The sequence below is a fragment of the Scleropages formosus genome, chromosome 20, assembly GCF_900964775.1.
Source record: "Scleropages formosus chromosome 20, fSclFor1.1, whole genome shotgun sequence".
Lineage (NCBI taxonomy): Eukaryota > Metazoa > Chordata > Actinopteri > Osteoglossiformes > Osteoglossidae > Scleropages > Scleropages formosus.
In genome coordinates, this window is record NC_041825.1 from 22333728 (window position 1) to 22359668 (window position 25941).

General features: G+C 41.5%; 2 protein-coding genes across 5 annotated transcripts; both read right to left on the reverse strand.

Moving 5' to 3' along the window:
• Window positions 1–8498: 8498 nt before the first annotated feature.
• LOC108940008 (uncharacterized) lies at window positions 8499–14854 on the reverse strand. The gene is made up of 6 exons (XM_018761741.1): window positions 14810–14854; window positions 13087–13406; window positions 10960–11115; window positions 9884–10141; window positions 9445–9606; window positions 8499–8667 (listed from the first exon to the last, which is right to left on the reverse strand). Exons 2-6 carry the CDS (start codon window positions 13160–13162, stop codon window positions 8537–8539), a joined length of 783 nt encoding a protein of 260 aa, XP_018617257.1. The 5' UTR covers window positions 13163–13406; window positions 14810–14854; the 3' UTR covers window positions 8499–8536.
• A 1518-nt stretch (window positions 14855–16372) lies between these two features.
• hmgxb4b (HMG box domain containing 4b) lies at window positions 16373–25434 on the reverse strand. 4 transcript variants are annotated; one of them, XM_018761461.2, is made up of 14 exons: window positions 25158–25434; window positions 24233–24335; window positions 23945–24020; window positions 23715–23824; window positions 23385–23463; window positions 22319–23011; window positions 21652–21870; window positions 21322–21527; window positions 21111–21192; window positions 20299–20363; window positions 19830–19932; window positions 19385–19590; window positions 18956–19078; window positions 16373–16640 (listed from the first exon to the last, which is right to left on the reverse strand). In XM_018761461.2, exons 3-14 carry the CDS (start codon window positions 23979–23981, stop codon window positions 16596–16598), a joined length of 1968 nt encoding a protein of 655 aa, XP_018616977.1. In that variant the 5' UTR covers window positions 23982–24020; window positions 24233–24335; window positions 25158–25434; the 3' UTR covers window positions 16373–16595. The 4 variants fall into 4 exon arrangements, with proteins under 4 accessions (XP_018616977.1, XP_018616975.1, XP_018616976.1 ...); XM_018761459.2 differs by having other exon boundaries at window positions 23685–23824; XM_018761460.2 differs by lacking the exon at window positions 25158–25434 and adding an exon at window positions 24733–24931 and having other exon boundaries at window positions 23685–23824.
• Window positions 25435–25941: the final 507 nt, after the last annotated feature.

A 25941-nucleotide genomic window follows, 5' to 3' on the forward strand; every position in this document is an offset into this window, starting at 1 on the left:
TGATTTCCAGAGCAATTACTTTCTCACTGTTGTTCCAAGTATTTCAACCCCAGGCAAAGGTGTAGCACCCCTGCTGTGTGAATCACTCCATCTGAATTCTTGTCATGCCCCACCTGTAGAGCCCTGTGTAGGAAGTATGTGTATCTCTAAGCCCATTAATTCAACACGGTCATACTTTGGCAGCTCTGTTTATGGTTACTGTTTATTATCAGACAGTGGAGACTAGTCCGGTCCTCAGGGACTGAAGTTCTGCAGGTTTCAGAGAATGACCTGTTGTGATTAGCACTCAGTTAACACCTGCAGTGCCAGGTGAGGTGACAATCTGTGCGGTTAACTAATTCGTTTAAGAGCTGAGACTGAGCAGAAACCTTCACGCATGGATCATTGGCTGGAGTTATGCACTAGACCCTTACACTATGTCTAGAATACCACTGCCATTTGACTTTAGCTGATGCTTTTCTCAAAAGTGACTTACAAGGTTAAGGTACTTACAGCTATTAACCCATTTATACAGCTGGGTAATTTTACCCGAGCAAGTTAGGGTTAGTACCTTGCTCAGGGGTACAACAGCCAGAAGTGGGAGATGAACGATACGATGTGATGTCCATGCTACAAGGTAAGACAAAAACGAGAGTTTTAAGAGTGCAGTATACAGTACATTTTTCGGGTTTTAAATTGTTGTTTACCTATATAGGATTAACATACCGGAGTGATTTTAACATCACTTTACTCCAATATGATGACTGTCAGGATGAGTACCACTTAATTTGCTTGCTGCAGACCACACTTTGGTAACCAGTGATCTAAATGCCCAATATATTGAGTACTTGGCTGTACATTTTTCTTTAAGCCCATCAAACAGTGATAACATGTTTATCTTTTCACTTTTATCACGGATATTCCGAATATTGCTTTGTCTTAGTGCGACTGTGGGAGATAGACTTCGGTCTGATATCTCAACTACATGTTAGATTGCCCCAGGCCATGAGATAAATAAAGGTTATTATAGAATTTAAACTTATACACTCTGGTTTCCTCCCACTGTCCAATGACATGAGTTAACATGAGGCACCATCCCCGAGCACCGTTCCCAGGCACCATCCCCAGAAGCGAGAGAGCATGTGCCACACACCGAAGATCATTTAACATGATTTAAGTGACTTAGTTGTTCTACACTGTACATGGTGTGTGTTGTCTATGTGTGTGTGTGTGTTTGTGTGTGAGCAAGTTTGTCTGATTGTCCTGTGGTGGACTGGCGTTGTGTTGCTGTAATACACCCTGAAGCACCAAGACCCTGCATTAGGACTAGTGGTTATTACTAGTGAACAGATGGGTAAATGGATTTAGACGTTATTGACAATATTTTAACGTGTAAGGGTACAGAAAGCGATGTAGTCATTGACAAAGTCACCTCCAGAACAAGAACGTCAGAGGACTGAATCCCAGAAGTGGGAATTTTTCCGATAATTTGGACTCAGTTCATTCATCCTTCAGTGAATATCCACCTTTTGTCAGTTCCTGGGCAAAATTAGCCAAATACCAATGCATCCTGCAAATGGTTCTTCAGAAAAACAACACTTTCGTTGTATTCACACGAGACTCATTAACATATGATGAGAATGTTTGTACGGCACTTAGACAGTAAGGAATTCAGTGTGTTTCCTCGGGGGCAGGGACTGTATTGAGCTGCACGGTGACCCAGGGCCCGAACAAGACTGTGCCCGAGAGGGAAACCTTAGCAGGAATGCTCTTTCGCACAGGCGCCTGGTCGCTTCCTTTAGTCACATAACTGAGTGAGTCACTCACTTCGCTGGCAGGGCAGCTGAGTACTTTCAGCAGTTTCAGTAGGGACTGAAGAGGTCTGGTGGAACTGCATGCCAGCACTCCGCTGAGATGCCAAAGAAGGGCGAGGAGGCTCTGTTCCATCCTGAAATTCTGTTCAATAAATCAGTTAATGTCACTCCGAATGTTCTTTGCACCTCCCTGCACAAAATATTTTAAGATGAAGATCCTTTAAGTTACATTTGCATTTACATTTATTCATTTAGCACATGCTTTTCTCCAAAGTGATGTACATCTCAGAGAAAAGACAATTTGTGCTTTACATTAGGAGAAAGAAAGACATAGCTGAAGACATGTGACTCTTAAGCAAACCTAGTTTGTTACCTCCACTTGATGCACCGATGTTCATCACTCCAGTAGGTGCATAAAACGCAGGATAGATGAATCCTGATCACCTTCTTGCAAGTTTCTCCAATTAACATACCAAGCCATATGTAAGTGATGTAAATATCGTAACGTGCTTTGAATAACAGTGACGACTACGCAATGAACTAATAAAGAGCTTAACATTTGCTTGTGGAACCAATGAGCCACCATATTTGCCGGTGATGTTGTTTCCCCAGCCCTAATATTGTCATCGCTCCAGGACGCAGGACAGGAGACCGGACCCAAGTGTGGTACGTTTTATTTTGGGCGATATAGGAGAATTTGCAAAGGAAACAGGCGTGGGTCAGTTGAGGTACAAACTTTGTCCGAGGGGACGTCGCAGAAATCCAGATCCGGGAAACGAGAGCCGTAGGTCAGGGAGCCGAGGGAGACGTCAAGGGGGGAACATGGGAAAGAATACACAAGACAGAGCACAGGCCTTCGAGGCGACAGAGGGGTCCGAGGAGGTCCCGTGATCTGCCGTCTATCTGGCCGCTTCTCTTATAGTCTGCTGCTGCTGTTTGCTGGCAGGTGCAGAGGAGGAGCGTGTGGCCAGGGACGTGAGAAATATCACAGTAACATTCAAATAACCAGAACACAGCAATACCTTACACAATATAAAAAAAAAATGATATCGTAAATTCTGCATCGTTTGTGTTAAACATGTAGCTGATGTGTTTTGATTAATCTTATTTTCAAAGACAGCAGACCCCAATTTCGTTATGAATCTTCCAGCTCAAAATATCAAACAAGGTTAGCATTAAATACACCCAAATATTATATTAGGTGAAGGAAGAAGGCAAGAAATACACTGTACACTGATAACATACTAATGCATATTAACACCTAGAAATCCAATCACCCAAACAAAATGACAATGGATCCAACAATTTGCACCCTGTGTATGGCAAAACACACAATATCGATTTTTTTGATTGCTATGATGAATTACCGATTTTTCACATTATTGTATTGTTTGAAAAAGACAGACTGGACGCTACCTCCCAAACAACACACAGAACAGGAGATTGAGATCATCTTATTCAACTCAGTTGCACTGTGTTTACAGCTAATATATAGTATTTGTGAGTGAGGGTGATTAATAACAACACGGTAAATGTTGCATATGTTAATGTGATGAATCAACAATCAACAGTCCACAATTAGCATGAAATAGGAGTTTGTAGAGAAAGTATTTTTATTATCAGTCTTTTAAAATTTGTATCAACATTAACGTAGCTCAAAGCTGGGGAAAATATGAAAATTATTTTTATCTATTATAGCCATATCCAAGATTTTTACAGAACCAAATCACTGAATACATCAAGGTTCAACCGTGTTATTAACCTTTTATTGATTTTGATTTAGTTGTAAAGGTGACTTCATGAACAGCCCTTTGGCCCTGGTTGAATTCATAAGTTGAGAAGCTGGTGTACAATTCCATGACGGAACTTATGAAAGTTACACTAACTCCTGAATAAGTACAAAGATCATCTGCCAGAATCCATCCCACTTTTCACAGCACTTGTTCTAGAGTGCAGTTCAGTCTTCTTTCTATGTCAGGAGCTCTCAGCTGCTTCTTCGCTCACTACAGAGAGGAAACATACGGTCTTAGCATGCCTTCTGGTGGAAACTCACTGTAAGCACTGCTGTGCAGTATTTCTACGAATGGCATGTGGACCAGAAACTAAGTGCTCATCAAAGACAAAAAATCAAAAAACTGCAACAATAAAAAAGTAAGATTTGTTGAACAAAGAAAAAGTACAGCAGGACAAACACAGAAGAATCCAAGACAGCAGATACTGACCACAGAAATGTTCTCCTGGACATGTGGTAGTGTAGTGGTTAGAGCTGCTCCCTTCCAGGTTTTAGGTTTGAATCCCACCTCCAGCTGTAGTACCCTAGAACAAGTTACTTAGCCTAAACTGCTCAAGTAAAATTACCCCAACTATCTAAATGGGTAGATAATTGTAAGAAAAACATAGTAAAATGACTGTTTAAGGACCTGTTGTCCAAACATGGCTTGTGAAATGAACCCAATGTTCTTAATAAATAACCAGGTCCGGTGAGATCCCTGCTTTCCATCTGTAACTCCTTTGGAAAAATGCATATCATATATGAAACTTTTTGCATGGGTCAGAAATGAAAGTTTTTTCAGGGATAACTTTTAAAGTTCTGTGTAGTATGATCAAATGTACTAAAAGTAGAACAGTGATTTAAACGTGGGTCCGCTGAGTTGAAAGTGACTTCTTTAATCACTATGCCACCTGTTGGTAGCTCTTAAACTACAGAACACACGTATTCACATAAAAACCATTTGCTTTGAAAATGAAAAAAAAAATGTAAATGGTGGAAATTAAATAGTTTTTGTCTTGCAGGCAGATCTTACAAGACGGTCTTTTTCCGGGGTTCACTGATACCACTTCCCTTGACTGAGTCCTTGCCTCGCACAGATTTTCCTATCAAAGTCAAAGTCAACTTTATTGTCATGCCACTTATAGATAAGTTACACATGCACTATAATAAAATTTTGTTTCTCTTTGGACCTCCGTGCCAAATGAAACATATAGTGCAGTGTGTTACAAAAGTGGCGTGGTAGTGCAATGGGTTCAGTTGGGACCTGCTCTGTAGTGGGTCTGGGGTTTGAGTCCTGCTTGGGGTGCCTTGCGGTGGACTGGCATCCCGTCCGCGGTGTGTCCCCTCCCCGTCTGGCCCTGCGCCCTGTGTTGCCGGGTTAGGCCCCAGTTTGCTGCGACCCCACTAGGGGACAAGTGGTTGTAGACATTGTGTGTGTGTTACAAAAAAGACAAGTGCAAATACGGGACAGTGAAGTATATATCATCTACACAGAGCATGAGCACTAAAGACAGCAAAACAATAGAGACAGTAACATGAGCTATAGGAGGGTACTGTAGCTCATACCAGCAATGAATAAAATAGAGGAATAGAGGAATCCTTTTTGGGGGGGATAGTGCCCCCAAGGAGCAGAGGATTCAGTTATTTGCATAACGTGGTGTTTTACTTAAAGTGCCATGTGCTTTTCTCAAAGTGCCATATGCAGCCTTTTCTTTTCTATATGGAAAAACAACCAACTGTTTGAGTTGAGTGTGCAGATGATCTGGGGGTTCATGCTGATGATGATTCTCACATCCTGCAGGAAGAACCTGTTGCACTGTCTGGAGGAGGTAGTATGGATACTTCGGTATCTTCCGCCGGATGGCAGAAGGACAAAGACACTATGGGAGGGATGGGTGGGATCACTTGTGATGCTGAGGGCCTTGCTGGTGCACTGTTTGTGGTAGATTTCCTGTATGGAGGGAAGAGGGGCACCGATGATCCTTCCTGCAAAGTTCACTACCCGTTGTAAGGTCTTGCGGTCAGAAACCTTGCAGTTCCCGTACTAGGCACTGATGCAGTTGATCATTACCCTCTCAATGGTTCCTCTGTAGAATGTCATGAGGATGGGTGAGGGGAGGAGTGCCATCTACAGTCGCCGCAGGAAGTGGAAGCAGTGCTGGACTTTTTTGGTAAGAGCTGGCATGTGCTCTCCCAGGAACTTTGTGCTGACCACTCTCTCCACAGCAGTGTCATTGATGGCAAGTGGGGGATGGGCAGCTTGAGCCTTACCTAAGTTAGCTTAAAATCTGCTTTGTTTTACCTATGTTTAGGGAAAGGTTATTGATTTTGCACTGGTTTATCAGTTGATTCACTTCCTCTCTGTATGCTTTTTCATCGTTGTTGCTGATGAGACCTACTACGATCGTGCCATCGGCAGACTTCATGATATAGTTGGATGCATATGTGTTAGAGTGCAGTCATAAGTCAGAAGTGTGAGCAGAATTTGCTGTGGGGCACCTATGTTCAGTACGACGGTTCTGGAGGTGTGCCTGCTGATCTGGACTGGCTGCAGCCTTCTGGTCTGGAAGTCAAGCAACCAGGTGCACAGGGAGGTGTTGAAGCCCGGCTGGCTCAGCTTTGTTATTTGGTGCTGTGGGATGATCATGTTAAAGGCTGCGCTGAAATCAGTGAATAACATCCTCACATAGGTGTCTTTTTTTTTCTTCAGGTGTGACGGGGTTGGGTGGAGGGCTGATGTTATTGCTTCCTTGGTGGAGCGATTTAAGCAGTACACAAACAGGCCCCTCCACCTAACAGGAACTCTATAACTTGGACAAAATACTAATTTCATCTGCTTCATTGATCCAGAACCCAGCAGTAACAGCCAACTCAAGTCTCTGCTTCTCCCAGCATATTGGAGCCATGCTACGACCTTAAGGTTACTTTCAGTGTATCATCTGCAGGATCAGTCAGCACACTCTACACAGCTCCTGGCCCACCAAGCCTCTCCAGCTGATTCACAATTTTGTATTTTCCCTCCATTGGCTTCCTGTGGTTGTGTGTGTCACGCTCAAGACTCTGGGTATAGCCTACAAGATGGCTAAAGCATCTGCATCCCAACACCAACAGGACCAGATAACTGCCTAAGCCCGAGCAATGATATGTTCCTCTATCTCTGGTTGGTTGGTGGCCCCACTCAAGAGGAGACCAAAATCAAGAGTCAGTATGTTCTTAGTTTTGACTGAAATTTGGGGAAATGAGTGCCATCTTTCACTCTAAACTGCTGAATCCCTTTCAACATACAAGAAAGGAGTAAAAACACATCTTTTTGACCCGTTTCCCTCCTGATCTAACTGCTCTGTAAACTTGCATCGCATCCACCACAATCACTTTTATATTTCCCATCAATTTTATAGGCAGCTACTCATATAAGATATGTGACCAAAAATGGGGATTGTGGACAAATAGTCTTCGGCAAACATGTTGACAGTTCTTCGCCTTTTATGAAATGCACTTTTGCTTAATCTAAGTAAACCTTACTTTCGATTAAAGTGCCTACTTAAATGAATAAAATAAATGTCAAAGTTATTTTGAGTTTGTTAATTTGTCAGTTTTGTTAACTGCTGTGAGATCTACTGTAATTTAATTTTAAATACAGTACGGAAGGAATAAAGTATGAAAAGCTTAGCAACTGTAACTGAAAAATAATGATGGTGTGGTGAGGCAGCCATGACCCAATGCAGAGCGGCTGTTACTCTCCCAGTGAGCATTACTTATAACTGGATTTGTGTTCTTCAACTTGTACCACAGCGTTTTGTATAAAAATAAAGTTGTCAAACAGAAAGCAGAACAGACCGTAGAAAAAACTGAAAATGAATTACTTCCCATTAACTTTTGACGCAAATCCTTGCTGTCGTCAGCAGGCCCATCCGTTGTCTTAGATTGTTCTGTCATTGTCCAAAACTTCAGTCTCACCTTCCAATTGTTCCACAGAATTTTCCGCAGCCCATACCACCCTTCCTCCCCTTGCTCACTTTTACTTTGCCTTGTCACACATGGTGTCCTGGGCTCCTGAACCCATACTCACCTTTTTGATGACTCTTCTTGGTTGCTTTAGTTTATACTGTTATTTTGTAGAAGGGAATCATGGAGACCCTCCTCCAATGCAACCGCCTTCTCGACACACTTTCTTTTTGGAGGTGGAGGCAGAAGAAAAGGATTTATTGACATTGAGATTTGTCTGAACAGGTTGTAACGACAGTTCCTTGAGCATCATGCTAAAGAACTGTGCAATAATATTAAATTTACTCCCCTTCATTAGATACCAGGCTATTTGTTGATTGTCATTATTTGTTACTGTCAATTTGTTATTACATAGGGTTGAGGTTTGACCATTATGATTGAAAAAATTGCCATCAGATTATAAAGAAAAATGCAAAATATCATACTCATCATGAGATAAGCCTGACCCATGAGCACCATTTTTTTTCATAAAGTGCATAATAAGTATTCATCTTGTATCAAAAAACAAATGAGCTTCAGATACATAAAATTTTTTATTTCAGTGTTCTGTGGAACTTAATGGTACCAATGGTATATTCTTCGTGTTTTCGTTAACACCACAGGCTTGCTCTCAAACAAAACTTCCAAAATCTTGCTCAGACAAAACAATATTACAAATTTCAGTTAATATTCCTGGAAGCTCATATTAGTGATTACACCAATTGCTCGGTTTATCAACTTAATTTGCTCCTGGAAAAGCCTTCGTCTGCAAAAAAATCTGTAAACCGAAAGGACAAATACCATTTTTTTAATGGGGGAAAGTCTAATTTGTTCCAAGAGTGTACACCCAAAAATCACCCAAACCCAATACACCCAAATACAATAATAATAATAATAATAATAATAATAATAATAATAACAAAATCATAAGTAATTATTTTAATAGTATGATTGTGCTGTATTAAGCAGCTCTGTCACTGACACATTCCTAAATGCTGTCTAAACTGTACATAGATCCTCTGCCAGAATCCTTTCCACTATCTGTAGTACTTGTTCTACAGCGCTGTTCTTCCTTCCCTCTCGCGAAAATTTCATATTCCGTTTCAGCTCGTCCACTGACTGCAAACAGAGGAAACACACTATTAGTCCATGGCTGAAACAGTGTGTGTGCTGCTACGTAGCAATTGAATTGTTAGCATGTATTATTATATTGTTTATCTTGTATAGGAAAACAGTAAATCAGGCTCCTTACGGACATATTCTCCAAACATAGACACCTTAAATTTGTATAAAATTAAAATTAATTTAAATCTGTATTGTTCTCTGAGATGTGCGTCACTTTAGAGAAAAGCATCTGCTGAATGAATAAATGTAAATGTAGACTTTCTATAAAAAAACTGATTCAATTACAGTTTTCTGTATCTAAGGCTATATAGATAAAAACGTGAAAATACATGTCGGTTTGAAATTAAAGTTTATTAATCTAAGCACATTTCAGAAAATGAACTGTGTACCTCCACATAGCTCAGGAAATAGTCTATTTGCATTCATTCATTTAGTGGACACTTTTCTCGAAAGTGACATACATCTCAGAGAAAAAGTTGTACTGCCTACCAACTGGATTCCGCTCAGGCAAAATGTTAATATATTTATCTGATGCTTTTCTCCAAAGCATCTTATAGAGTTAATATACCTACAATTATTTGACCATGGGTAATTTTACTAGAGCAATTCAAGGTAAGTGCCTTGCTCTAAGGTATTACAACTAGAGCTGGGATTCAAAGCTGCAACCTTCGGGTCCAAAGGCAGTAGGTTTAACCACAATGTTACCACCAGTAACACTCCCACCACAGTTACTAAACATGGAACATGTTCAGTTCATAGAGTCACGCTTACACTCGGGTCTTACGATCTCGTTGCTGTGTGTGCTCAAAACGGACTGCACGCACCCCCTCCCTTTCACACTCCTCATTGTGCTCAAGGAGAAATGCTCATCATCGCACTCTTCATCCATCAGCAAACTGTCTCTCTCCTCACAGCTGTACAGCACATCATTTGCTGCAAAACCAAAGTGAGAAAATTAACAGTGTGTGATTGGAAGGTTGAGAATGGGTGCAGTAGGACTGCCGAAAAGCTTCTAAAGAAAGGTATCATTTAAGTCATCTCTGTATTTCCAGTGTTTTAGACTTTTGCCAACTTTTTCTACTGAGATGGGCAGCTAAGGATTAACCACTGGGTTATTCTCTCACTCATCTGAATGATGCCCCATGTTGTAGTCAAGAAAAAAAGATTCCAGAGCAATACACAGCCAACCAGATTAGAGGCCAGAGCGTACCTGTCTCTATAGTGTAGGGTTGACATGGTAGACCATTGTCCAGCTGAGGTCCCTCAAGATCATCAACAGCAGTCTTGCACCACTCCACCCAGTGAACAGTAGTACTGTCCTCTCTGTTGTTCAGTAACAAATTTGTGATTGCCTCCAACACCTCCAACTCCTTTTTACTATGACTCAGCTCCATTGTGTCCCTTGATAAGTGTTCGTCCAACATCAAGCTGCTTCTGCCCTTAGAGCTTTGTGGACATTCATCATCCACTGTAAGACGAGCAAGACAAACGCTGTTGAATTCTTACACTTGACAAACACGTTAAAAAGGACATTTGAAGCAGTTTCAGTCTGTAATTAAGCATTTTTGTTTGTCTCACATTCAAGTCTAACCCAGACTGGCATTTTGAGACACCTGGTTTTCGACTCAATGCACGTGACTCATATGAATCTCATGTTTCGGTTTTTTTTACTAACCAGGACAAAAAATGATGACTGCTACTAGTCTTAGACTAAAGAACACAATTAAAAATCTTCTTGTTTCTATAACTGCTTTGAAAACTTAAGTTCAGCATTATAGCTGTACTGCATATGGTTTTAGTGCCCATGCACTTTGTCATTTATAGGTTTTGCAGACTGCTTTGCTGCAAATTCTATTTAATATATAAGGTATAAACTGTGGTTGCATTTATTCATTAATGTGATCAGTTGAGCAGCTACTGGCAAATAATGTACTATGGTCTGATCCCATCCCACAGCACTTATCTTTCCGATTTCTCCACTTGTCATAATTTATTTAACTTAACTTCTCGTAACCACTTCAGATGTTTATGTTTATTCTGTGTTTTTTCTTCACAAACACATTTTATACTTTGAATCTTATTGTTACGTCTAGCTCAAATATTCGCTGCTAAGTACGTCAAAAGAGAGTCCAATAACACAACATGCAACATTTCAATATTCTCCATAATAATATTCTAAATGAATATTCTACATTAATTCTCAATATTAAGAAAATGAATAGTCTTAATATTCTAAAGGTCTTATGTGTTCTGAATGCTGAGAGTATTTCTTAAGGTCACACTCACTTTTCGGTCTGGAAAATTCATTGCTATGCCTATTTGAAAGGGGCTGTTTGTCCCCCCCCTTATCAGCCATTGTCCTCGGACCAAAATCCTCAGCATTACAGCCATCGTCCATTGCCGAACTGTCTCTCTCCTCACGGCTGTCCGGTGCTTCACTCACTGCAAAATGAGACCACATTGATAGTGCATGACTTGAAGCGTGAAAATAGGAGTAATATGGCTATACAAAAATGATTAATAAAACTTTTTTAAAGTTCACTTTTTTGGCTTTTCACTCAGATATGGGTGGCACAGCAGAGAGCGTTGCTGTCTCACAGCACCTGAGTGGTATGAGAGGACGTTAGTAAGTCCCAAAGTGACTTGCAATGCTAGAGATTTGAAAATGTCACTCATTTAGACACCAGCAAAACACACTTTTGTTCTGTCACAAACACACCCTCTGGGTGATTTTAAAGTTACCGATCCGCCTGAACAGCACGCCTTTGGACTGCAGGAGGAGACCCACCCAAACATAGGGAGACCGTGCAAATTCCACAGAGACTGAGTAGTCAAACCCAATCCGTCTTGCACCACCCAGGAGCTGTGAGGTTGTAGAGCGACTCACTGCGCCACTGTGCGGCCCCAGAATACACGTCCCTAAGTAATTCAGTATATAGGGAGAATCTTTTTTTTACATTTCATACAGAGAATGATATTTATTTGTTTGTTTCTTTATGCATTCTATTACTGTGGTCTTATAATACAAAACACCTTTATGCCCTTAAAGGTCTGCTTATTTGGGTAACTGCTTTGAAAATTCACTTGTGCGTATAGGTCAAAGCCATACTGTATTTATAGTTTATGTCGATATCTTTTACTATCCCCAGGCTTTGCAAACTACTTTGAGATATGTTGCAAATTGTATTTAAAATGTAAGTTACAAAGTGTTGCTGTATAATTTATTTTAATGAGTGGCTGGTATCATTCCAAAGGGAATTACCTTCCAAGTGTGTGGGGTATTTAACCTAAGCTGTAATAAATATTCAGTGATAGCTGTTACCTCTTCACATTTTGGATAGATACATATGTGAATTGGTCAAAATTACTGATTTACATCAACTTTACTGAGGTTTTTCTATTTCTAACTCAAATGTGTACCGGTAAGCAACATCCAACATGCAACTTCTTGTTCTTGCAGCCCTTAAACTATAATCTTATGTGTAGAGACATTCAGTATTCACTGTAACACAGGTAAAACTCTTAGTCTTACACTTTTATTGGATTCTGAAGATGTGAGAGATATTTGGCAAACTTCTTATAGTGGAGATTAAAATGGTTTCACTTTGTAATGAAACACCGTTGACATTGCATAAGAGTTGAGATGCAAGTTGCTATTTTAGACTCAGACAAGGACTGAGATTTGTTGTGGCGTGATTTGAACTCAAACTTTGACTCTTGCATTTACTGTCCACTGGTTTTGCAAAGTGCTGTGAGGTCTGTGGCAACAATCATTAAGTATGTAATGAATAAACAGAGCAGGGGCGCAGTGGCACAGTGGGTTGGACCACAGTCCTGCTTTCCGGTGGGTCTGGGGTTCGAGTCCCGCTTGGGGTGCCTTGCGACGGACTGGCGTCCCGTCCTGGGTGTGTCCCCTCCCCCTCTGGCCTTACGCCCTGCGTTGCCGGGTAGACTCCGGTTCCCCCGTGACCCCGTATGGGACAAGCGGTTCTGAAAATGTGTGTGTGTCTGTGTGTGAATAAACAGAGGAGCTGAAGAGTTGTCGGAAATGTTTAGAGGGGTGGTGACAAAGCCATTACAGTGGGATGATATTGTGCTACTGTTACCTATAATAATCAAATAATGCCTTATTTAAGATGCCTGTCTTAGCGTTCCTACTTAAACTCTGAAGTCAAGGACTTGAGCACAACACTGCGCTCAGTTTGGCACTGGACATCTTTTTAAACCCTCACATTACACTCATCAGTGAGTTACACGTTACAGAATAAGATGACGATAATTTATCATTCAAATGCTGGGCCATCTTACTATAAATAGTGTCACTCTTATACCCTTAAGTAGTTGTATAATGCCATCAGACAAAAGAAAAGTAAGCAAAGAGAGCACGGGTCAAAAACTGAGTAGAGAACTTACTGTCAGTCACAGTTTTGTGTGACTCCTTGCAGTGGTCAGTATCTGCTACCTTCAATTGTTCTGTCTTAGTCAACATCTTGAGTAGTGACTTCAAATTGCTCTCCGCAGTTTCTCCCAGCCAACACCACCTCTCCACCCCACAGTCCTGTTTGCCTTCTTCTGTTTCGTCACAGCTGGTGTCCTGGATGGCTGGACCCCTGTCCAGTGCTGTATCTCCTTGTCCAGCTTCTCGGTGGGATCAGTCTGATCCTCCCCAATGTTGAAGGCTCTCCTGGAAAATATACTCTCGACGCAGCCTCCTCCTTGACCCCCTTTTTTCTCTTTCATTGAAGGTGGAGGCAGAAATAAAGCTATCAGTTTACTTTATCTACGGTTATAAATGTTTTAGCTCCAACTCTAAAAGTCTGTACAGTAATATCAATCCCTGCTCCCACTCATTAGATATTGCACCATTTTTTGATTGACATTCTTTATTTTTCATTCTTGGGTTGTGGTTTAACCACTATGAACTAACAAAGCCAGGGGCAATAATAAGCTTTGATTCAAAAATTCAAACACCATCAATAGAGTGTGACTGATTTCTCACAGGGCATCTTACATGTCTCCTTCTGAATCACAACGATACTTCTGCAATCCCTTTAGACATTGAAACGTGTGAGATTTGCTAAAATACATAGAAAGTTGTTTTTCATGTTTCCCTGTCACACAATGATAACAGTCACATCATTCACAATCTCTTTAACACATCCACACACACACACACATTTCCAGAGCCACTTGTCCCATACGGGGTCACGGGGAACCGGAGCCTACCCGGCAACACAGGGCGTAAGGCCGGAGGGGGAGGGGACACACCCAGGACGGGACGCCAGTCCGTCGCAAGGCACCCCAAGCGGGACTCGAACCCCAGACCCACCGGACAGCAGGACTGTGGTCCAACCCACTGCGCCACCGCACCCCCTTCAACACATCCATCTAAGGCAAATTATAACACTAACTTTGCATTCTTTTCCTTCAAGCTTTAATTATTGATCATATGATTCTTGGCTACTCGTGTTTTGCTTTTTATTTTCCTTTTATAATGCAGATATGAATACACACACACACACACATTTTCAGAACCGCTTGTCCCATACGGGGTCACGGGGAACCGGAGCCCAACCCGGCAACACAGGGCGTAAGGCCGGAGGGGGAGGGGACACACCCAGGACGGGACGCCAGTCCGTCACAAGGCACCCCAAGCGGGACTCGAACCCCAGACCCACCGGAGAGCAGGACTGTGGTCCAACCCACTGTGCCACCGCACCCCCCCAGATATGAATATTGATTTTAAAAATGAAATAGTCAAAAATACTGACAAAATGTCAGTATGTCAAATTAATGTTATTAAACATGCCTATAGGTGTAAACTTACTGACCTATACCAAAGGACTAACCTGAAGCTCTGCAATTTCAGGAAAGATAAATGTAAAAAAGTGACCACATTTGGAAAACGAAAACACAATAGTTTCCCAGGTGAGTCACTTGATACAGATCAGTACGTTTGCACCTACAGGTACTTATGTAACTAAAATCTAGTAGTTATGAGAAGTCTCTACACAGTACCAAATCTTTTCCCCAATAGATCATTTGCTAACCAGTTACACATAGCAGATATAAAATACAACTTTGAAGAACCAACTTGTTATCTTGCATAGTAGTGCTATTGATTTAGTGTACTTACGGGAACAGTTTAGTCCATAAGTCGGTGAAATAGTGGAAATGTGAGACTCATATTCCAAGAATTAAAATCAACTAACTTATCTGATGCTCTTAACATAACTATTGTGGTGCTGTGTCTAATGAAGTGTTTTCCTGGTGGCTGGCTGTGTCTTGTGATTTTCTAAAAGAAAGTCACACACCCGTCTAACAAGTTTGACGTGGTGCCTTACAGTAAGTAGATGGGTTACTTCCTTTTCAGTCTACATTCCTCTTTCACCTTTTGTTTACAGTGTAGTGTCTGAGTGTGTGAAATCTAGACCTTTTAAATATTTATAAGTAAAAACTATGTGCAGAGTACAACGTATCGAATTAAGTAATTGCAAATGCTGTTGAGTACAGTAGAAGAAGCACCATAGATTAACTGATCCCATATTGGAGGAAACTTGGTGGTGGAGAGGTCAAATGCATCAAATCATAACAGTATATAGCAAAAGGGAAACCGTGGTCACAGGCTGAAGCTCACCAACAGATACATGAATGCCGGAGAGAATTAATGCAGAAAACTCAACACAACTGCTCTGAAATTTAAATTGAATCAATGTGTCTGACTCAGCAAAAAAGTATATTGAGCTTCATCAAGGTGATACTTATTGTAAGGCTGTTGCTCACACATCACTGGTAGCCGTAAACAAAACATACCATCTGGAGTAGGCAAAACCAAATGTGGACCCAAAAGCACTGCAGGACGTGAGGGAGTATGATAGTGTTACCCAACACCTAAGAAAGCTTTTTGATGGAAGAGAAAGGAGCTCTTGAGCCACACTGGCTTCTGTCTGCTGTCAAATATAGTGGTTGAATTGTAATGATATGGGTGTCCAACTTGTAGGAGTTACTGGGTCTAACAGTTCCTTTGTGTCATTGAAAACTCAAAGTATATGAAACTATTGCAGTGAAGCATGTGCATGCCAAGGTGCAAATACTTTTTCATTACAAAGTTTAGTTTACAAGACCACTATACCAACATAAACACAGCTAACTGAAGAGTGGATTAATGAACACCAGGGTAAAACTAAACACCTGCTAATGACCAGATATTAACGTTTGAACTTTTATGTCAGTTTTACAGCCCAGAGTCCAGAGATGATTTACACCTCCTATATACCACAAAGAACTGCAGATATTCCTATTTGAAAAATGGTCCATATCCCACTACAAGCAACTAAGGACTAATATGGAAGCATCTCAATAAGGATAAAAGTTATGAAGTGCTAGCTACACTCCCCAAAAGTTCCTTGATGCCAATATAGTTTGTTATTTCTATTAATTATATATGTAATGAAGGTTGTTGCCACATGCCAGTCAGTTTGAATTAAACTAAAACATGATGTTACCTTGGATGAGGACCATAATAATAATATCATAAGTATAGCTCAAATATTTTTCAGTTTTTCCCCCATACTGGCAAATTGTTTGTGAAGTGTCTGTTTTGCACCAATATGCATGCACAAACACACGCAAATGTTTTACACCTTACATGTGACAAAAAAAAGACAAACTCACAGAGTTAAAATATTCACTAAAATAGGTTTAATTGAAAAAATAAGAGTAATAAAACAAAAATGTGGAAAAAGAATGCATTAAGAGCAAGGTAAAACTAGAAATGTCCAAGTTTGTCCAGTGCCTGGCTGAAAAGTGCAAGGTCTTCCAATGCCAAGCCTCCAGCACAGTCCGTCCTCTTTCAGAGGAAAACGTATACATCTTCTCTTCATGGTATAGTCCCTGATCTCACACCATTGTCCTAGCAGTCTTCACAGGCCAGGCATGACGTAAGCAATGTTGTCCAGTGTGTTGGACTGAAATGCAAAAAGCAAAAACAGATAATGCAAACACTTTTGCAATATTGATCCAACTTTCGCAAGAATGGAAGGGAAATGCTTGGATGGGGAAAAAAAATTGTGTGACAATACAACAGGGCTATTCTGCTTTGGCCCTAACACACAGAGTCCAACAGGCTTTCAAGCTGCACTAACCTAACTAAGCCCTCAGAAAGAAGTATGTTCATACTGTTCAAAGAAAAAAATTTTGCTTCTGAGAATGCAAGATACATTTCCTGTGACCTTTGGTTCTCTTAACTATAACATTATCCTTGTATTCAAAATGGCACTGACTAATGTATTCTAAGTGTTAGAGTTTTGCTTAATTTAATAATTTCTTTGTCACGTTCATCTTTCGGATGTTGTGTAATAGCAGAAATGATATCATGACTCATGTTTAAATCCTGGACCAACTCAATTTGCAGCCACTCAAACATTTTCTTAAATAAAAAAACTCTTTCCAAAAATAAATGTCTAAATTCTTGATTTTTTTTTTTTTTTTTTTTAAAAAAAAAAAAACCTTAGAAATTTCCTTCTCTACAACCAGACAAAAAAAAATCTTGACATTTCCACTTGAGGCAGTTGGATGGGAGCAAAACACTCCAAATAGAAACTCAAGGAGCAGGGTGGGGGGCAGCCTGGTTCAAGGATTGATTATAGACACATACACACACACAGTCTGAAACTGCAAACCGGAGCCTATCCCGGCAACATAGGGTGCAAGGCTGGAGGGAGGAGAGGACACACCCAGGACGGGACACCTGTCCAATTACGGACAGCATTTATTAAAATTTTATTACTGCTGCATCCCAAACTTTTACAGCGCCTACCCAAACAGAAATATGCTTCTATTATTACACTTTTTTGACTGCAAAGAAATTAAGCATGTGTTGACAAAAAAGGTTTATTATAATACATCAGTAGCTTCCTCATGGCCAGTTTTGTTAAAGTTGACTTTGAGACAGGAAACCAGCATTTAAGGTCAAACTTAAAGGCTTCTTTCTGTCCATGACTTCATAGACACACATTCATGCATACTTTCTCTCCTTCATTACACTTCCACTGACCCTCTTTTAACCCACTGTTTCATTCTCCTGAATAAATCTACTGACGCACCCCCATACTATGACAGACACGGGCTTTTGGACCTGATGCCGATAACAGCGTGGATGGTCCTTTTCCTCTTTGACCCTGAAAACACAACGGTTGTTTTTTCCAAAAACTATTTCAAAATGTTGACTTGTCAAACTCCAAGACACGATTCCATTGCACTGCTGTCCATCTCACATAAGACTGAGCCCAGAGAAGCGCTTCTGGATAGTGCCGATGTGTGGCTTCTGCTTTGCATAGTAAAGCCTTAACTTGCATCTGTAGATGCAACGGTGAATGGTGCTGACAAAGTTTTACCAAAGTACTCCCGAGCTCACATGATGATATCCATTACAGATGTACAACAGTTAAGACAGTGGCATCTGAGGGTTCAGAGATCACCCACATTCAGAAGGGTTTTTCAGCCTTGCTCTTTATGCACCGAGATTTGACCAGATTCCTTCAACCTTTTCATTATACTGTGCACTGTAGTGGGTGAAATACCCAAAATCATACTGGTTTGTCTTTGGGGAACGTTCTTCTCAAAGTGCTGGATTATTTGCTGATGCATCCTTTGGCAACTTGATGAGCCCCAACCCATTATTGCTCTTGGAGAACTAGGCCTTTTTTCAAGGCTCATTATATCCTGTAGGATTGCTTCACCTCTTTCACATCACCTTGTTATTTCAACTTGTCTCATTATTATTCCTAAACTACCCCTGTCCCAACTTTTTTGGAATGTGTAGCAGGCATCAATTCCGTACATCTTCCAAAAACTACGCAGCTGATTAGGTATTTAAAAAAAAAAAAAAAAAAAAAAAAAAAAAAAAAAAAAAAAAAAAATTATACTGTATTCTTTGAATATTGAGTCAAAATACATTTACAAATGACTCCTTTTTGTTTTTATTAGCATTTTCCATACTGCCTCTTTTTTTTTTGGGAATTGGGTATTGTACATACTGTGTATGCATTTGCTGATTGTGCACAAATACATACAAATGATCCCAACTGCTATATTCAGGCTTATGCATGCACTCTTGGTGTATGGCCAAATATGTTGTTGCTACATCCGTCACTAGTCATTACATAATTTATGATCACGCACCAAAAACCCAGAAACTAGATAATTCCTACACAGTCAATTGAGAATACACTGTATGTGAAACTAAGAGCACGTATCACATAGATAGGCACTAATGTCTCACCAGATTGTGTCGTGGACAGGCATTCAGCTCAGGAACCTGGGCAGTGAGACAGACCAGAGGCCCCAGGGCACATAGGATGGAATCCAGAAGAACTGAGAGACTCCCAGACACAGCTACCATACCCTGGAGGACAGAAAAGGGAGAGTAATCAGCCCCATACACTGACACAGACTCTAAACTGTAACCATAACCTATAATGTGGAGAGAGAAGCAATTTCATCCCATAGCACTTCTATGGAACCTGCAATGCCAAATCATTGTGTAAAACAAATTTTTTGTATTGCGCTATTGCTAGTTCTTACACACAGAAATTCCACGTTACATCGTGACACAAACTGGGTATGTCCAAGTATGGAGTGCACGCTGCTCCACTTCCCCTCCAGTAAGCAGACATGTATCACAGTGCCATGTGTGGCGATGGGTACTAGCCTCAGTCTCCTGTAACCGGTGTCCAATGAGCGACAAGGACTCTCCCAGCAGCTGCAGATGAGCAGCTGCATCAATGGGGTCCACCTCAGGCACCCTTGCTGGAGACAGGGACACGCCAGCAGACGCTCGGCTAGGAGATGTCACGCCAACTGCTGCTGCTCCTCCTCCTCCTGCTCCTCCACCTCCTCCAGTTACCTTCACTGAAACTGGGAAAGAGCAAAGCAAATGTACAATATTGTTTACCAGTGCTTAAGATATATATTGCCAGCAGTCAGTGCCAGTGACACTGTGGAGCTGTACAGAGCGCTGCACCCACGAACACAGGTACTGTGCTCTTTAGACACTGCCAAATAAAACTGCGATAAGCACTGCACATTCACAACTGAGCACTAAGTAAGGTGTAAAGCAGCAGCAGAGTGGCCATAAAGCCAATGCTGACACTTACCTTTGACTTTATTCCCATCAGACACAGAGCTCTTGCGTTTGACTGTCATGGCCTCTGCTTTGTTTTGCTTGTGCTGCAGGTAGTGAGCTTTCTGTTTCCATACCTATAGATTGGATAGGGTGCCATCATCTTAAGATTGAAATATACTTCACCCAGCAGGAGTGCTTAATGGACTACATTGGAGATGAATATGCACATTAAAAAAAGAAACAACACAAAATATATGGAACCTAACAACACTTATGGATCCATAAAAATTAACAAAACATGTTGAATGATGTTTTGTTTCCCCACTCTTCATTTTAAATTAAATTTTTCTTTCAGCACTCTTGTTTCTTTTCAGGAATAAAATAGAGGCCTCCTGGAGGTATGCAGGCCTGTTCAGTGTGTAAATGATAAGGCTTAAAAGCAAAACTGGGGGGGGACATTAAAAAAAACAAAAAGAAAAAAAAAGAAAACGCTGACTGACCTGTTTGTCTTTTTCAGGTAACTGTTTCCACACCTCTGCCAGTTTCTTACTCAGTTCACCAAAGACTGCATAAAATGTGAATTAAGAACTTAATAAATAAAGCTAAGTAAAAATATCCATCAGTAAATGTCAATACAGGCTTCCCTCACATAATAACTCAGCCTAGGAACCCATTACAAGAACAGGAATTTCTATTTAAAATACAAGCACTGGCAAAACTGAGCTCCACACAAGGCAGGTAACCCCCTCCACACGTGGCCATGACTTCTTCTGGGCATCTCAGCTGTCTCTTAGCCATGTTCCTGCTCACAAACAAGTCATGAAAAAGAAGCTCACATTCTGCAGAAACCCTCTGCAGCACTGTGCCACCCAAAAAAACAAAATAAAACAAAAGAAAAATTTACAGTAAGCAAAATGATGAAATCAGAAAGGGGGCAGAAAACAGGGAGCACATAAATGTGTTACGTAACTGATAGTGAACATGTGGCTTTTAAACACTGGATTTATAGGTGTCCAGAGTAGTTTCAATATTCAGGACTTTGCTTTGAACTAGGCTGTCTCCATGTTCACAAGATAAAGCTGGAATCTTGGGATATTTGGTCAAAAATGAGTGAACTCTTGGAACACATTTCCCCCATTTAAATGAATGGTAGAGTGCATTTTACAAGAACTGACTTTAGAATCAGATTTTCACTAACAATTTACATTTGTCATGTGAGGAAAGCCTGTATGCAACTGCATTAATTAATTGCTTAAAAAAGGATAACACAGTGGAACACAACCAAAAATAACATCACAAGAGAGCTACACACCTAGTCCTGGCTGCTCTGCGTTGATGTTGACCCTGTACTCCTTGCAGAACACCTGGTATGCTGTCATATTTTTCTTTTTGGGCTGAGAAACAGAGAAATGATGACAAAGAGTAAAAATATATTAGGCAATTATCAAAAAGCTTGTCAAGCAGTGCCCCATGGTTTTCAGTGAAAATCCCTCAAGAAGGCACATTTCCAGATACTTTCTAACCTTGTCTTTGTCCCGCTCCATCTTTTCCCTCTCTTTGTCATCCTTCTTCCTCTTCTTATCGCTCTGAGAGTCACTGCTCTGGTGGTGATGTGAGGAGACTGGCGAGGACAAGGCATAAATTCCGACTCCAGTGCTGTGATTGGCTGAACTGTGAGAATGCGAGTGACTTCTAGACACGTCCCCAGAGGAAAGCAGGAGAGACGAGCCTGTACAGGACATATTGAAAATGGATTAAAGTACCAAGATTAAACGAAAGGTATTCTGAACATCCAGAAGCAAAGTTAAATACACTTAGACAGAGCATCACTTGGCTTTTCTCACTTGACTAACCTTTCTTCCCTGCTATTCGGCTGTGCTTTTTCTCCCTGCCACTCCTATCTTTCTCTCGCTCCCGCTCCTTATCCTTCTTCTTTTTACTTTTCTTGCTCTTCTTCTTCTTCTTGGTCAGCTGGGTGTAGGAGTCATCAATCACCAATTCTCCTGCCTCCAGTTCACCCCCTGAGGAGGCACTCTCACCAGCCATTATGCTCAGTCCTCCGCCATAGTGTCCTGATACGAACATGAAGCAAACAGAGAGTGAGAAATAATGGCACTGATTTAACTGAAAAGACGCAGGGTTTCTGGTAATTAATCATTTTGAAAATTAGCTGTCAATGTCACCAATACAATGTCAAATTCCTATGGAAAACAGATGTGTGGTAAAATCAAAGGGAATTTTAGAGAGATTCAATCATCTTAATTTTACACCACTCAAGTTTCTGGTGAGCATAAAGATGAAAGGAAAAAAAAAAAAAAAAAAAAAACACAACACAGAAAGTCCCATGTCTGCATTACAGTAAGAGGAACAATGGCTACACTGAAAATCACGCATAACATAAAAGGAGTCACCGCCCCAATCGAAAGCACAGGAGGAACTATATGCAAAAAAACTTGACCTATCACGAAGACGAAGTGAAGTGGAAAACATGCTCCCACGACTGAACTACAGTATTCTTACCCTCCAGCTCCACTTCTTCTCCTACGATGGGCAGCGGCTCCCTGCCGTGTTGCTTCTTCTTTGGCGCCTTTGACAGCAGCAACCTGTCCCTCTCCTTGTCCTTCTTCAAGCTCCCCTTCCTGACTCCCGAGGTTGACGAGAGGGCAGAAGATGATGAGGAAGAGGAGTGAGGGGGGAAAGGGAAGCCTTCAGACACGCTCCCTTCCCCCTTGTCCTTGGGTGACAGGATGAGCTTCATTTTCAGCCCTTCTGCCTCCTTGAGGGTCAGAGGCTCACTGTTGCTCTTGCCCCCACTGAGATAGAGCGTCGACTTGGAGGAGTGCTTCTTAGACGACGAAGACGATGTAAGCGAGCGGGACTGAGAGTGAGAATGGGAGTGGGAGTGAGAGTGGGAGTGGGAGTGAGAGTGGGAGTGGGAGGAAGAGTGGCTTCCTTTGCTGCTTCCAAGCCCCCCGTCACGTTTGCGCTCCTTAGAGGAGGAATGTGAGGACGAGGAGGGTGGGTAAGAGGGCTTCTTGTGCAGGTGCGGGTTGGGCTCTGAGCCCGTTGCCATTGGGGAAGTGATGGCTTGCAGCAGTCCCATGGCAGTGTCCGTGGAGTGGGTAGCGAGGGAGGACGACGAGGACAGGGACAGGGAGCCATCGGAAGATTTTCGTTTCTTTTTGTGCGGAGGCAGGCCCGAACCTTGGTACTCTGAAAGAGGCAGTAAGACAGGATGCAGACTGACATGAGAAAATCTGAGACATAACCGCAACATAAAGGGCAGCAGGTGCTGTAGTGGTTATGGCTGTCACCTTGTTATCTGAAGGTCACCGGTTCGTATCCCACTCCTGCTGTAGTACCCTTGATGAAGGCACTAACCCTGCATTGATACTGTAAGAACACACTGCTGAACAAAAAGTTGCTTCCCTAGCAGTGTAAATCACCTTGGACAAGTGTGTCCGCTAAATAATAATTATTAAAAACCAATGTGTGTCTGTTACACATCACATAAAAACAGGTTTTACCTTTCCTACTCCTAACTCGTATAACTACTCTTAAATATAGGCTGGAGAACATTGCTTACCTTTGTAATAATAGTCTTCACTTGAGTGTTTCTTCTTCTTCTTGTGAGAATCTCCACCCAGCAAGAACAGTTCCGAATCCTGAGAGAGTAAACTAATATATAATCAACATATAACCAGGAAATTCAAACTGCCACGAGAAAACACTGAGGGAATGTTATACTACATAAGAGGAGACTACAGGGAATTCAAGAGACATCTTCTTAACCCAGTGAAGAAACATGGAGACATTTTATTTTCATGAGATGAATAAGAAATTATTAAAAATTACCAATACAGTTTTTAAAAAGACGTTTTTTTACCTTTGGTCGTTTCTTGGAGGACTTGCGCACCTGTGCCGCGATCTCCTCCTCCTCCCGGAGCAGGTCTTTGTAGGATCTCCTCTTCTCCCTCTGACTGCGACCGGCCACCAGACCCACCTCCCCCTCCATCGCCGACACCTCTGGCGGACAGCAAAGGAGACGTGCAACAGAGTACTTCACCACATAACTCCCACAGAGAGGGAACGTTTAAATCCAACACAATCCTGGCAGTACGGTAAAGAGGCTCCGACATCCCTTACCCAACATCCCTTTCTTCTTAATCTCCTCAAACGGCATGATCTCCCTCAGCTGGACCTTCAGTGTCTCTGTATCTGACTGGTTTACAACACAAAACACATTATCACACATCCAAAAGATGATACTATCATCATTATTATTATTATTATTATTATTATATCATCACTTTCTCATGCCTTTTTTCCCCCCAAGGTGAATTACAAGATTTCATTTGTATACTAAGCTTTTAATATTTGTGCATCCAATTACAAAGCTGGGCAGTTTTTACCCTACCAATTCAGGGTCAGTACCTTGATCAAGGATACTAGAGCAGGAGCCTGGGATTCAGACCCGAGTCCTTCGTCGGCTCTAATCACTACGCCACCTGCTGACCCATATTAATGCACACGGTGCCTAAAAGCAAAGTTGTAAAAACCAATAAGTGGCTCATGCAGACAATAAATCAATACACTGGAAGTGGTATCAACATCACACATCTCACACTGTTACCTTTTGCTCTCCAAATTTACAAATATATGTCACACAGGCGATAAACTTGGAGCAAAAATACATATAATTATGTTCAATAAGCCATATTCGGACACTGACAGAGAGCAGAAGAAAACAATTGTATTATTTTGTCACCCAAAGTTGGAAGTGAGACGTTAAAAACAGGCTATTTAGACAATTTAAGTTAGCTGCGCTGCGACTAGCATTTTTAGCTCCCGAGTCCTGTGACGTTTCACACAATAAAACTGTCAAAAACTGCCAAACACTAAGCAGTCCGCCGACATTCTACGTTACAAATCACCTTCTTAACTTCACTTGCCCTCTCCAATCCGCCCCTAAAACCCCTTTCCATAATGAAATGCACACGACCGGACATGGCAGCATCATAATTAAAATATAAATGAAGGAAGACGCAGGAAAGGGACAATATACATTTTCCCGCCTACTTTTGAAAGGAACCCCTAACACACCCCCCTTTCCTTTCGCTGCTTCTCCTGCCGCCGCGATCGCTTGCGACCAACCGGATGTGTTCGCCTTCCCGGTCGACCCCGCCACTCGAGTCCCAGGCCTCTGGAAAAGTGTAGGCCCTACCGGGGCTACAAATACATTATTCGAGTGTTGTGAGAATGTTTCTTTCGCTTCAGTGCACCACTCTAGCCTTCGGAACATACCGATGTTCAGTAGGGCAATGAGCAGGCGAACAGAGACAATAAATCATGAGATTACCTTCAGAGAAAGGTAGTTCGCGCGCCGGCGGCCGCCATCTTTGTGCTGCGCGGTAAACAAAGAGCGGGCGGACGGAGGCAGGGAAGGAGGGAGGGAGGCAACGCGGAGAGCGGAGCGCGGGCAGCGCGGGCAGCCCGGGCAGCCCAGCCAGGCCCGACCCGGCTAGTCAGTGTGCCTCTCCGAGTCTCAACAACGATTAATAATTTCATCACAGTTTCCACCTTTCAAACCACATAAGCGTAAGCATCGCACTGTCAGATCGCTGCATTTTTAACGTCCCGCCTCAGGATTCCGATGACACCCTTTTCCACCACACTTTTTTGAAAAGCCAGCAGGGCGCCCGCGACACGACACGAGCTAAAGAAATGGTGAAATAAACACAAATAGTAAACTTTATACACCAGAAATAATCAGTTTACATTCTAACAACTGGGAGGTTTAGACGAGGGTACATCATCATCGTGTCCTCAGAACTTCTGTGCGATGAAAACACAATTTCCAATTTATTTGGCAGACACACTTCGAGAAACAACTTTATTTCGCACATTTTATTTCCATACTGCTGGTTTTTTGTTACAGAATATTTTCTTGTTGATTAACGCACACAACGATAACAGGACGTTTATCACCTAGGAATGGCTAATTATTAATAACTACAGAATACGTGACACTTCCTCCCATTACTAGTCACTCATAATAATAAGTAACTTAAAATAAATTAATAAGTAATTATTTATTATAACCTTATAAATTAATAAGTAACAACTTGTCTCCCAAAATAATT

Excerpts from the sequence above, each read along its gene's own strand:
- hmgxb4b (XM_018761459.2), bottom strand. The coding sequence starts at position 23,981 with ATGCCGTTTGAGGAGATTAAGAAGAAAGGGATGTTGG. Across the intron at positions 21,193-21,321 it reads TGGAGCGGGACAAAGACAAG|CCCAAAAAGAAAAATATGAC; the intron begins GTTAGAAAGTAT and ends TCTGTTTCTCAG. Across the intron at positions 19,591-19,829 it reads TGATGGGAATAAAGTCAAAG|TTTCAGTGAAGGTAACTGGA; the intron begins GTAAGTGTCAGC and ends GCTCTTTCCCAG.
- LOC108940008 (XM_018761741.1), bottom strand. The coding sequence starts at position 13,162 with ATGTTGACTAAGACAGAACAATTGAAGGTAGCAGATACTGACCACTGC. Across the intron at positions 11,116-13,086 it reads ACACAAAACTGTGACTGACA|TGAGTGAAGCACCGGACAGC; the intron begins GTAAGTTCTCTA and ends CTCATTTTGCAG. Across the intron at positions 10,142-10,959 it reads TGAATTTTCCAGACCGAAAA|TGGATGATGAATGTCCACAA; the intron begins GTGAGTGTGACC and ends CTCGTCTTACAG.